The sequence below is a fragment of the Rousettus aegyptiacus genome, unplaced genomic scaffold (genome assembly GCF_014176215.1).
Source record: "Rousettus aegyptiacus isolate mRouAeg1 unplaced genomic scaffold, mRouAeg1.p scaffold_m13_p_8, whole genome shotgun sequence".
NCBI lineage: Eukaryota > Metazoa > Chordata > Mammalia > Chiroptera > Pteropodidae > Rousettus > Rousettus aegyptiacus.
This window is the reverse complement of record NW_023416311.1, coordinates 69,075,285-69,088,218: the sequence shown is the minus strand read 5'-3', so window position 1 is coordinate 69,088,218 and position 12,934 is coordinate 69,075,285. Positions and strand designations below refer to the sequence as shown.

The window sequence follows — 12,934 nt, the reverse complement described above, 5'->3', positions numbered from 1 at the left end:
GAACTTTTTTCCCCCCCTAATCATAAAATTAATCAAGCCCAATGATGACAATCTGGAAAACAGAAAACAGAAGGAGAATACAATCACCCATAATCCCATCGCTTAGTCGTGGCTCATTAACTTCTGTACATATTTAGCATTAGTATTAACATTAAGCGTTAGTATTTTCCTATGCTTTCTTTTTCTACTTTATTCTACTTTTCATCAATTCTTAACACCTCCCAGGCAGTCCTGTGGGTAGAAAATTTATAGTTTTGGCAGAGAATTCATGTTGGGGCCCCTGGTGCTATTGAACTGGATATTCTAGTTAACACCTTCAATGCTACAACTTGGCTTTGTTTTCAGAACAAAAGCCTGAAGTTTACAATTTGATTTTCCCAGATTTCCCTTCTTCTCTTCCCTCCTTCTTCTCAGGGTCTGGCATCTAGTTGGCACCCAATACATATTTAATTAATGAGTAAAAACTACCTTTCTATAGCCTTCCACCAAAGGTTAATGACAGTTTCTAAGACTGAATTAAGGCCTGGAAATTATGGATATGAAAAGGGAACCCAAGTATGGTGGTGTAAATTTGACTTTCCCAGAAATCTTTTTTCTTGGTCTGAGGCATCACAGGATCCTGGGGGCCTTCTACCCTCAATAGTGTGGAGTATTTAGATTTCTACTCTAGCGTACCCTCCCAGGGAAGGTTTTCTATGATCTGAAACTCTGGACTCAGAATACTGCCTTCCCAAAATAGGCTAATTATGGTGATTCAAATGGCTTTACAAGCCAGAATTTAGACAGTGTACAATTAGAGACTTGCTGAATGCCTACAAAATGCAGTTCTTCCTAATTTCATTACTGCCTCTTTTGATTAAAAGCTGATTACTCTCAGCCCTCATTTTCAGGCTCACCTGAATCTTAGTGCCTAGACTAACAGCCAAATCATTTGGGCTGTTGGAAGTTACCAACAGTCAGCCACGTGAGAAAATTATTGGGATTCCCTAAGGATAGACATGGGTTCTTAAGATTAAAATTTCTTCTGGAGTTACTACTGACTAATCATTTAAATTATCTTCAGGATCTTTGAGCAAATTTTTCATGGGTCATTTTCAAAGCAATGAGTGCCACCATCTTTTGCTCAGGAAAAAAAAAATGTGTAGATATATAGATTGTGCACTGCATAAAATAAAGGGAAAAAAATATAGGAGAAACTGCAAAGCTGTGTGCCCTGGCTTTGAGCTATATCCATCTTGACAAAGGTGTTCCTTTTATAATTTTTACAAGGTATCATATGGGCTTCAGGCCACTTATGGCACAAATTTTGTCCAGTATAGCCCTTATTAATCATTCCAAACCCTCACCCTTGGTTAAAGGCAGTAATGATATAATAGGAAAAGAAAAGTTCTATGTAGGAGTCCAGCAAGCTGAATTCTGTACTATAAATTAGTAGTGTTGTCATGATTGGTATTATTCTTAATAAGACCCAGTCCTTTTCTATCTTAACATTCCACCATCTTCAACACATGGGCTCCACCTCCTGGTCTAAGGTGGCCGTTCAAGCTCCTGCCACCTTGCTAGCATTCCACTTAACAGGGAGAGGAAACAAAGGAGAATGACATCCCTCTTCTCTTTAAAGATACTTCCCAGAAGTTGCATATGCCACTTTTATTTACATGCCATTGACCAGAACTTAGGCCCCATACCTAAGTGTATAGGACACTAGGAAATGTTTGGGGTGCCCAAGTGCCTGGCTAATGCCAGGAGGTCTTTTCCTGTGAAAGGAAGGAAGAAAAGCTATTAAGGAGAGGGGGCATGGAACCCTGACTAAAGCCTCTACCGCAGGTGGAGTCAGCCTTCGGAGGAGAAAATGTGTGATCATGTTGTTTATTTGTTGAAGACTTCCCAGTGCAGTGAGCCAGGGAGACCCCTGGGAATAATAGAGAAATATTTGGTTTCTCATTGATAGAGGGATTTGTAAAATACCAACTGATGACGGTGGGTCGCCTAAGCCCAAACTCTTTCCCTTGCCCAGTTGACATAGTACCAGGCTCTATCAATATCTGTCATCTCTTGAACAAGTACCATGTGCCATGCACTGTCCTGAGGGCATTACATGCATTATCACATTTACCTCTCACCAGTACATCATGGAGTAATTATTGAGATAGAGAGAAGAAGCTGAGGACTGGCCCAAGTTTACCCTGCAAGGAAACAGTGGGATCAGGATTTGAACCCAGGTCCCCTTTTTCTAAACTGGAGCTCCTAACCACTGGGCAGCATCACCTGACGCTTTCACTTTGACTTTTAGCATGGGAAGACTGCCCTGGCTGTGGCCTCCAGAAGCAATCACAGCCTTGTCGTGGACATGCTCATAAAAGCAGAGAGATACTATGCCTGGAGAGAGGTAAGGAAGGTTGATTCCATTAGAGATGCATTTGCTGCCGTGACATTTCCTTAGCCAAGGTGTCCCCTCTCTTTTCTTTGGGGGTGGGCAAATATCAGCAGCAGGCTGAGGTGGAAGCATGGGACACAACACTGCAAAATCTCTCATGTTTCCTGTGTCAGACAGACAGTACTCTAGATTTTTATGTCAGACTTCTCTATCTTGAATGACAAAAAATGATCCAATGACATATAACATTGAAAATGTAGTTTCATTTACCACCTTACCAGTTATATATGGAAAACATATATATATATATACACATATGCTCTGAAATAAGGCAATAAGCAGAAAATGTCTGAGATCGTCTAATGCAATTACTTCCAATTTAGAAACACGGTGAAAACATCAGGGAGCCAAGAACCAGCTTTACTCTAACATTCAAGCAAGATCACAGTCTGGAGATCAGGCATATTCGTGATCTTCTCTGGAACCTGGCTTACCGTCAGCTGAAGGCCAATGAGTGGCAGAGGTTGGCCCGTTCGTGGCACTTTACAGATGACCAGATCAGAGCCATTGAGGAGCAGTGGTCAGGTGAGCATGCCTAGACAATACAGGCAAGAGCATCCAGCATCAGGAACGGCGGCCCTTCCTGGTGGCCAAGCTTCTAAGTGCCGTGGATGCAGACCAGGACTCTCTGTGAGAGGATTCCAAGCCATGGAATAATTTCAGCCAGACTCCAGCTGTCAGAGTTAGTGCGACAGGTCAGCGGGAGTCCTTAGTTTTGCTTTTTTATGATTTGACGAAAAGGTAGGAAATACAGAAAGTTTGTTTGGCATTAATTAACTAATTAGCTTTAAAAACAAAGAACCAAACACCTTTGGCAAAACTCTCTATTCAGGGCACTTTCCATACATGGTTTTCATGAGATGTGGACGAGTCCCATGCTCAGGGGTTGGTTCACATTGTTGATTGCTAGGGATTATAGATACAGAACCCACAGCCCACCAGATACTGGTAAATTGTGGCATTTTTATTGCTAATTCTAAAATATATTTTCATTAAAAAATGAAAGATAATGAATGCATTGAAAATGTTGAATGTTGACTGTAGTTTGGGTAAAGATTTTTTTGTTATTATTTCTCCTTTGTTGCTAATTAGACATGTAGTGTTCTGTGGACTCTTTAGGAAAATTGTCTCCTGGAAATCTCTCTTGACCTAGAGAAATGATTTGGAAATATAATGTACTTTCAGAGTACTTGCTATCAGGATAAGGGGGATTTTAAAATGTTTCGGTCCAACATTACAGAGTGCCTAGCGTGTGTTTTACTTTGCCAGGTGAGGGGTACGTCAGCTCTGTAAGCCCTAGTGCTTGCTTGGTGGAATTTATATTCTAGTTGGCATGATAAAAGTAACATTCACAATGCAGTTATATTGTGACCAAAGTCACGGCACCAGGGAGTTCGTGAGCTTTTGAGCAAAGGAGTGACATGTTGATGATGATATTTAAGAAAAGTTAGTTTGACAAGGGCAGGGTTAGGAGGATTCACCTAGGAGTACATTTTTTGTGTGTGCAGTTTGCTCTCCCTGAAGCGCCTGCCCCTCTAATAGTCTGTCCCACAAACTTCCTCCCAGGAGCTCAGGCCCTCCTCCTGGTATCTGTTTGCCCCCACACATTGGGTAGAGCTAGGAGCCTATCATATATTTGTAATTGGTTTGTATCGTGTGTTTGTAACTCCCAGTTTTCTGCTGGGAGTGACAATGGCTTCCCATCTTCATATCCCAGCACTGCCCCCAACACTTCTCAGGAGTTAGGTATCCAGTGAGTATTTGCCCAGTATTTACTGGCCTGGGGGATGCAGACTTCCATCACAAACTGGAGAGACAGAATGTACATGCTTGCTGCTCAGAGTATGGGCAACAACTAGCATCAGCAGCAGCAGCAGCAGCAGCACCAGGAGCTTATTAGACATGCAGATCTTCACCACAGACCGACTTACTCAGAATCTGCATTTTAACAAGATCCCCAGGTGAAATATACACTTTCAGTTTGAGTTTGAAAAGGTGTACGTCTGATTAAGATTGTCCCTGACCACCAGGCAGGGATGCAGCTGTAAAATCTTTTATCTGCTCCATTGGGCTGTGTCAAGCACAATAGGTGCATGGCAAGTGCTGACTGAGCCCAAACTCTAGTTATCCTAAAGAAGCACCGGTGTGGGGAATTGGAAGGGCTTTCATCAACTGGGCTTTTTATTTAACAGTCATAAGAAGGAATGAATTTGTAACCACAGTCATAGAGGAAATTTAGTTAGAATTGAGATCATAATTATAAAGAGACATTATCAACAGGTTATGTTTTGCCCGTGACCTTTTGCGCCTGGCACAGGAAAGGAAAGCTTCCGTGAACACGGCTACAGGGCTCTGCTCATCTGGCTGCATGGGACCCTGATGACACAGGACACGCCGGTCAAGCACCTGTATGAAGAGCTCATACGTGCAGGTTTCCCAGAACTAGCTGGTGAGTTAGTTTTTAACAAACAGAAACTGCTGCTCCCTTAAAATGTTAAGGGACAGTCAACAGAAGTAATACTACCTGAGGAGCAGCAGTTCCAACTTGGTGTTAGCTGTGGCTCATTTGGAATATGCAACTTCTCCTTTGGTGAGTGACTCAGTTAATACTAGTTCCGTTTTTTAGCCCTATGGTTCTTGGTGTCATCCCCTACAAGGCATTTGAAAAAGTATGGGAATATTTTTGTTTGTCTGTGTGGTTGGGGGAGGGAGGATAGGGAAGATGGGAGGGGCACAGGAATGCTGAATCATGTCATAAGATTATAGGATAGTTCTCCACAACTAAGAATTGTGCTCCAAATGCCATTCTGCCTATGTTGGGAAATTCTGCAAGTTAGTGTATTTGAAAATGTTATCTCTACGTTGAGAGAAAAGAGCAGACAGGCTATTACTTTGCCAGCTGAGGTTACTGCTAAAAATCAGTCTTCTGTAGATCGTATTGTCAGGGAAAATGCTTTGAAAATTTATCAATTAATTAGGTATAACTTGCATGTAATAAAAACCATTCAGGCAAAATATAGAAACACCTGCCATTATTTTTATGATGCTGCTTTACCTGAATCTGAGATCATAATTGCATGAATCAGATCACTGATCCAATATTTAGTTTCAAGCAGGAATAGTACAGGGGTGACGCCTACCTTCCATGACATTATCTTTGTATCCTTGGGGGTGTTCCTTCAACTTTATTCATTCCTGTGAAAGCTTATCCCAGGAGAGACTAGAGGCAGTCCTCTGAAGTGGAGAAGGGCATGTGCTCTGGGCTTCTATCTGAACTCCAGTGCTGATAGGCTGTGTGATCTTAAGAAGTTCGATGACCTCGTCGTACCAGTATTTTCATTCATTAACTAAAAAAGTGTCTATGTCAAAGGGCTGTTGTGGGATTGAGTGAGTAGTAGGGCCTGGCACATAACAAGTACTTAATAAATCTTAGCTATTAATAATAAATGTTATGCTGTTTTTTCCAGAAAAGATCCGTCAATTCAAAAGCAAAGCTAACTCAAAACCCAAGAAATGTGCAATTTCATAAATGCCTAGAGAGACTGTATTTAAATGATTTGTCACTCAGCATTCAGTCCTTTTAAATTCAGTTCTTTACTGCTGTAAAGTTCCTCTAGCAGTAGGATTGATTTTCCTTTCAACTGTGAAGATGGTGGTGACAGGATCCTCTAACAGATGAAAAATGGTATTATACTTTCCAATCACTGAAAAGTCCAAAATTTTTTTAGTTTTTGCTTCAGGCAAATTCTATGATTTTCCAATTCTTGTCATTTGGCGCAACACATGTGATAGCATAATCTAGGATTTTGTCTATCATGCTTTAGCAAAATATGATGATGGGACAGCATCATGGCATATGGGAAAACCAAGCATGTTAGGATAGACATGGTTTTGAATCATGACTTTTGCCACTTATTAGTTATGAGCCTTTGGGCATTCAAATTCTGATCTTTAGTTTCTTGCTTTATAAAATGGAAGACATGTCTACCTCTTCCATAACATTTTGGTGAGGGTGAAAGGAGAATGCCTGTAAAATGCATAACCTCATGCCCACCAGATTGAAATCATTAACTTTTATTTCTCCTGTAAGAGAAATGATTTGGAAATTTATAGCCACTGGTGGATTTAAATAACACATATGTATATCACTTAGAAAAGTCTAGAAGTCAATATATCTATATTTTTTTAACTTTTGGTGATTCAGTTATAGGTGATTTGAATTTTCTTTGTACCTTTTGGTGTCCAATTTTTTTCACAATAAACATGCATTATTTTTGTAATCTGAGAAAGTTATTAAATAAATATGGAATCAAGTATCAATTTATATCAGCTTATTATACCTATTCATGTAGTGAATTTAAGGCTCTCTGTTCTCAAATTCTGCTCTAGGTTTATAAAGCCAAAAATATTGCCATGAGCAATTTCAATCCAGTTATTCTATCATGAATTTATAGTTCAACATCTTGAACCCACTTGATGTTATGAATGTTTACAACAGGTAAGATGTTCACATGCGTCCCAAAGTTCTTAACAAAGATATTCAGTGAAAAGTCTTGTCCTCATTTGTTCTTCAGTCTGGCCAGTTTCCACTGGCCTTGCTACTCTTCTTCCCCTGCAGCCCCCCAAATCTGGGTAACCTCCTTATATAAAAAATAAATATGAATACATATTAAGGTGTTTTAAATGTTGAATTTAACTTAGGCTAACACTAATTACTTGATGTTTTAGACAATTTCTGGAGCATAAGGCTTAAAAAGAAACAGTATTAATTATAGTATCCGTAACATTTACTTCAGTTTATCCACATGGTTATGGCTTGCATACTGAATACTGTCATTAATCTAGGTTCTTCGATGAGCAAAGCCTGAGGCCAAAGTGTATGTGCCACTGCCTTTTTTAGGGGCACAAATCCAAGGAAGCAGGAGAAAAAAGGGAGTGATATGGGAAAGGGGAGTCAAGACCAAGGTGAATTACCAAATGGCCACCACTTGGTATCAAGCATTACTGATTGACCTCGAGGGTACTCTCTTCTGGGAGATGAGAGAGAGGGTGGCTAGTACATCTCAGGACAATTCATATAGGGGTGAAGGAAGGAATTGATCTGTTTACCACAAGGGAGTGTTCATTCTGGGTAGTATGTGAATGAACTCCAAGTGGGGCCTGCTGGTATCTCCTGACTCGACTGGGAGTAGGGGGAAGCCCTGGGGAGAATGCCCTCTGTATAGGCAGCAGATGAAGTGCTGTTTGTTTGTGCTTGTTGAAAACCATGAGGAGCTGTTTCCCACAGTGGTAGCTGGGCCAGGACCCAGAACAAGTGCTGCATAAGAAGGACTTAATACTCTTTTAAGACATGACGAGATATTTCTAACAATTCAGAAAAGCCTTGGTTTCCCACTTTAGAAAATGGGTTATTTACCTATCTCACATTTACTCTCTGATGTCCTGTTAACAGTGTAAAGCAATAAGAAAAACTATTTACTATAATAAAGTTAGAATATGGGGCTAGATCATGTTTGGATTGGAAGAGCCTTCAGACTATTAAATCTATCTTTACTTAATGATATAAAATTGAGGCCCTAAACAGATTCTTCGGAATCCACCAGTTTTTATGTAACCCACAAGTAATTTTTGAAATAGGTAGGATGGGTAGATCTCATAGTTTCACAGATGGTAATCCTGAGATTCATTTAAATTGTCTAGCCCAAGGTAACCCAGTCAGTCAGATATAAAACCCATTAGAGGCCTGGTCTTGTTCTCTTGGATCAGTTCTGCCTGGATGGTTTCTTCCTAATGGACAGTGAAAAGTCTCTACCCAGGCTTGGAGGGTCTGCGGAGTTGCCTCGGCTACACCACCACAGGACACTGGATGTTCAGAATCAACAATGTGGGTTCCACATTACGGTTTCAAAAAAGGCAGGGAAGAATGTCAGAAATAGGATCATTCTCATAGGAAATTTCCCTTTGATGTTTCTGTAACTGTTTTTTTGCTAGTAAAAAAATTTTTTCCTTTTAACATTAGAAATTATTCATAAGTATTGTCATTTCCCCCTTTTTAATTCTTAGAGTACTAGAAAAATGAAGACAAATATACTGTAGTCACAAAAAATATCAATATTACTTGTGGTGCTTATCTTTTTAACTTAAAAACATCTTAGTTTCTATTAGTTTTAATAATTTATAAAGTAAACTCTTAAAATTTACTCGGTAACATTAAAAATGATTTAGCCTTTTGGAGTAATGTAGAGAAAACAGGATTTATATACGTTGATGATATAATCAGCCATAGGCTGAATCTATTAAAAAGAGTCCAGTATCTTTTTTAATTTAAAAAAGTTTTACTTAATTACTTAAATTAAAAAATAACATTAAAATAATCCTATATATAGTTACAAAGGATGGTATGGCTTGAAAAAGTCTTTTGTAATTTTGAAAAGATGAACATGATATATCCATTATGTTCTAAAAATATGGAAAATTTAAAAACTAAAGACTTCTAATCCTTGGTAAAACCAGAGGAATTAAAAGATCTTCATGTGAATGTATTCATTCTAGTCAACCACTTTTATAGAATGAATGCTTGTGAGAGACGTGGTGTGAGCTGATCTGGTCCCGAGAGATCTGGAAGCCGAGGTAGTACTTTCAGGATGAATTGTCCGGGGATATCTGGCTGCAGCAGCTTGAGGAATGGTTTGCTGAAAAGATAAAAATCTGCTTTAATAATCCCCCAAAATTATACATATTAAATATCATTTCCTCATCTATAATTTAACTCAACAAACATTTGCTAAGTATCAGTGGATATAAATAATGAATTGGGTGAAGCGGACATTAAAACAAAATGTGGTTCTTTTCCAAAAGGAGCTCATACCCAGTTAGACCAATGTATACAATACCCACAATTTATACCAAAGGTGTCTTCCAGAGGAGCACAAAAAGAACCACAAGAGTATACATTCCTCAAGGAGGACGTGAGTGGATGGAGTCTCGTACAGAAGGGGACTTTGTGGTGTCTGGAAGAAGAGTCTGCCCCAATCCTCCCCTCCTTCCTGGCTGTTAATATGTGGAGTCTAATCCTGGGGAATATGTGAGAAGCCATGAAGAGCCCAGTCTGGTCCTTGCTTCAAACCAGAGTAAAGCAGGTCTCTCATATTTCACCTGGTTCACCTGGGAGCTGACTAACTTTTTACGGTCATACATGGTCCCTTAATATGTACCATAACTTTCTAAACAGAGAAACAACTAGACACTGATGACATGTATGGAGGGGTGGACATGAGCATTAATTCTGAATTCAGAGGAACATCTTAGATGTGAACACTGAAGCAGTAAAGTCAGGGCACATCTGCCTTCACCTGCACATGTAATATGTATAAGTTCACATTATGTATGTAAGTGCATATTACATATCTACATACGTGTCATATGTACAAGTATAAGGCTTTCCTGTACTACACATGATACGGCTTCTTAGTTGGCAGCAATAGGATTTGTTATCTAGGCAACTTCTCAGTCCTCGTCACTGACTAGCACATGTAGATTCCGATTAGGATCTTCCACTTAGAAGAGTCATCTTTAAGATACTTCAAGTATTATTCCTGAACTCGAATTGTACATATGCATGACTTTTCATGCCATTTAACCAGCACTATCATTCAAACAAAACAAATATACTAAAAATCTTAGAATCATACCAGTCCTGTATAAGGGCCAAATAATTCAGTAAGTAATACAAACATGTGCTGTTTGCCAGAAAATTTCCTTACAGGGAACACCAAAGTTTGTCAAGGAAACCCACTGAGATCCAGGCTACCTAGGACCTGGTGGCAAATAAACACTGCAGAGCTTCTGCCATCAGAAGATAAGAAATACTGTTTAGTAATGGTATGTATGGTGTCTGCATAGCCAGAAGTGTTCCCACTGGCTAAAGCAGATGCTCAAACTGTGATCAAAGCCTCACTGAATTATATCATCCCGAAATTCCTATGGTTCTCTTCTTAGCTCTCCTTGATTTCCAGTTCTCCCAGTTGAGAGCAGTTGCGTATTTCTGAAACTATGAATAGGAGTCCCTGGGTAGAAGTAATGGGACTTCAATTTCCCCAGTCCAAATCTAAGTTGACATTTTTGTGCAAATTCATTTCTTTTAGAGATTTCCTCTTATTGTCCAGTATGAGTTATATAATGAATTACATAAATCTGTTTGGGAAATTAAAATGACTCTAATAAATCAGCAGTTAGTTTGAAAAAAAAAATACTTGAAGTAAAATTATATATATTTGACCAAAACATTCACTATGCATTTCAAAAGCTCTATCATACAGCTATGCAGGTCTTCATTTCAAATTCTGCTTTAAGAATAAGAGCTCTTCTTTAAAGAAATGGAAAAATAACCTCCTTAACATGTTTTCTATATTTCTTTGTACATAATAACTGGATAATTACTACAAATGGAAGATCATCTTGTAATTAGTCTGAAATTTTAGTTGTTAACCACCTAATCTGACCCTTGGGTCGGCCGGACAAGAGAAACTGTAGAAACAGATTCATGTTACCACTGGTGTCATGGTCTACAAAATCTAGCAGAGAATGAAGAAGCACTAGGAGCCAGCAATTATCCAGCAGATGGGGCTAAAGTGTCAGAGATATGATTACTGGTTTATTAGTAACAACTGTTTCTGGTAGTGCTAGATCTTGATTCCTGGGAAAAATGAAAAATCCTACTGAGGACTGCCATTGTGTCTGTCACATAATCCAAATTAGGTAATAATGGGAGTTTATGGCTGACTAATTCATGGCCAGTTACTGGAATAGTGCTATATATGCTGAATAAGCAAAGTGCAGTTTGAGAGATAAATATTAGAAATGGGGATTGTAAGTCTTTAATTCCCTGATTTTTCTTCCATAAAATACAAATTTCCATCATTAGTCCAAAAACGAAAGGTTGTATAAATTGAAAACAAACACATGTGTGCTCACTCTAACCCTTCATCTTACAAGTAAACAGTCTCTCTCCCTACCCCTTTATATATATATATCATAAGTGCTGATATCATTTTTTTGATACCTCACATTTTAAAAGATATATAGAGAAGTCATCTAAGGACTTTCAGAGTCTGTCTAGTTTATGAAGGTCAAGGCAATCTTTAGTAACTAGAAAGAAAGGGGTTTAAAATCATTCCATATATCCTTTTTCCTAATATTTTGACATACTGAGTAGGCAGGAATGTTGCCTAATATTGAGAATTTATATAGAGGGCATTCTCTTTTAAAATCAACCCTTATTTCTCTTTGGGGATATATTCTTGTAACTTTTAAACTTTGAGATAATTGTGATCATATGCGGTTGTGAGAAATAATGAAGAGGTATCCCTGCATCTTTCTCCGGTAATTTTTATTAAGTTAAATTTGCCTGTGATTTTACAGTTTATAAAGCGCCTTTATACATCTCATTTAATTTTCACATTATCTCATTTAATCCTGAACTCTGACAATAATCCCTAGGAGCTAAATTCTCTTATCACTCCCATTATATACAGAGAAAATGTAGGCTCAAATATTTTACTTGTTTAGTATAAAATCACAAAGGCAATAAGTTGCAAAACTGGGGCACTAATTTAGGTTTTTCTGTTTATTTTGCTTAACTTCCATGTACTTTTCTTTATATCATATGAATTTATTACAATCTGATTTTTTTTCCAAACTAGAAATATGCTAACAATCATACCAAAAAAGGGGAAGAAGACTCAAAAAAAAAAGAAGACTAAAAACTATAAGAATAGGGAAGCATTTCTTGTCATCAAAATCTGCTACATGAATAGCTAGTTAACTTTTTAAAATTAATGAGAAATCGCTTATATATTTTCCCCTTCGGGCCACAAACACACTGGCTTACTTCTGGTTATCTGATAATTTTTACGCCACTGAAAAGAAAAAAATGTTTCTAAAATTGATTTTCTAAAAGAGGAAAGGCAGATTTAGAGCAGGTATGATAAATTAAGTATATAAAGACTATAACATTAAAAGGCAGAATAAGAACCAGTCATCATGAATGTTGATCTTCTCAACATTTCATTTGAGTGTTTATTAGGCTATAAACTCTCAGGAAAAAGATTTTTTGACAAAACGTTATTAAACATGGACTCACGATTGTGACCGGATGATGTTTTTCCACAACAACTGAGCTCATGGGAGGAGAAACTCCCATTATAGCTAAACTGCTATTAATTTTATTTTTTGAAGCAAAATCGCATCTCCCTGTGATCCGGGCCGTAATTGTTCTTCCAGCTTTCTGTTGTGCAGATGTCACAACTCTTGGCACATACTAAAAAAAAAATCAAAGAAATATCTAGATGATAGAAAATCCATGACCAAATTTATAGTACTTTTGGTTCTATAACATATGAAGAAAATACACCAATATTTAAAATAATTGTATATTCAACCAACTTTAACATGGAAAAATAAAAAATGTAAAACCAAACACCCCAAAATATTCCATTA

At 38.1% G+C, this 12,934-nt stretch overlaps 2 protein-coding genes across 3 annotated transcripts in view; one reads left to right on the top strand and one right to left on the bottom strand.

Moving 5' to 3' along the window:
- Nucleotides 1–6,694, top strand: part of ANKDD1B (ankyrin repeat and death domain containing 1B) — a 42,578-nt gene extending 35,884 nt beyond the window's left edge. Inside the window, 4 exon segments of the mRNA XM_016137097.2 lie at nucleotides 2,294–2,389; nucleotides 2,761–2,962; nucleotides 4,755–4,886; nucleotides 5,905–6,694. Coding sequence (XP_015992583.2) covers nucleotides 2,294–2,389; nucleotides 2,761–2,962; nucleotides 4,755–4,886; nucleotides 5,905–5,966 — 492 coding nt within the window. The 3' untranslated portion in view covers nucleotides 5,967–6,694.
- A 2,058-nt stretch (nucleotides 6,695–8,752) lies between these two features.
- Nucleotides 8,753–12,934, bottom strand: part of POC5 (POC5 centriolar protein) — a 26,001-nt gene continuing 21,819 nt past the window's right edge. For both annotated transcript variants that reach the window (XM_016137143.2, XM_016137144.2), the window contains exons 11-12: nucleotides 12,579–12,755; nucleotides 8,753–9,129 (exon numbers count right to left, since the gene is read on the bottom strand). In XM_016137143.2, the coding sequence (XP_015992629.2) occupies nucleotides 8,986–9,129; nucleotides 12,579–12,755 (321 nt within the window). In that variant the 3' untranslated portion in view covers nucleotides 8,753–8,985. The remainder of the gene's footprint in view (nucleotides 9,130–12,578; nucleotides 12,756–12,934) is intronic.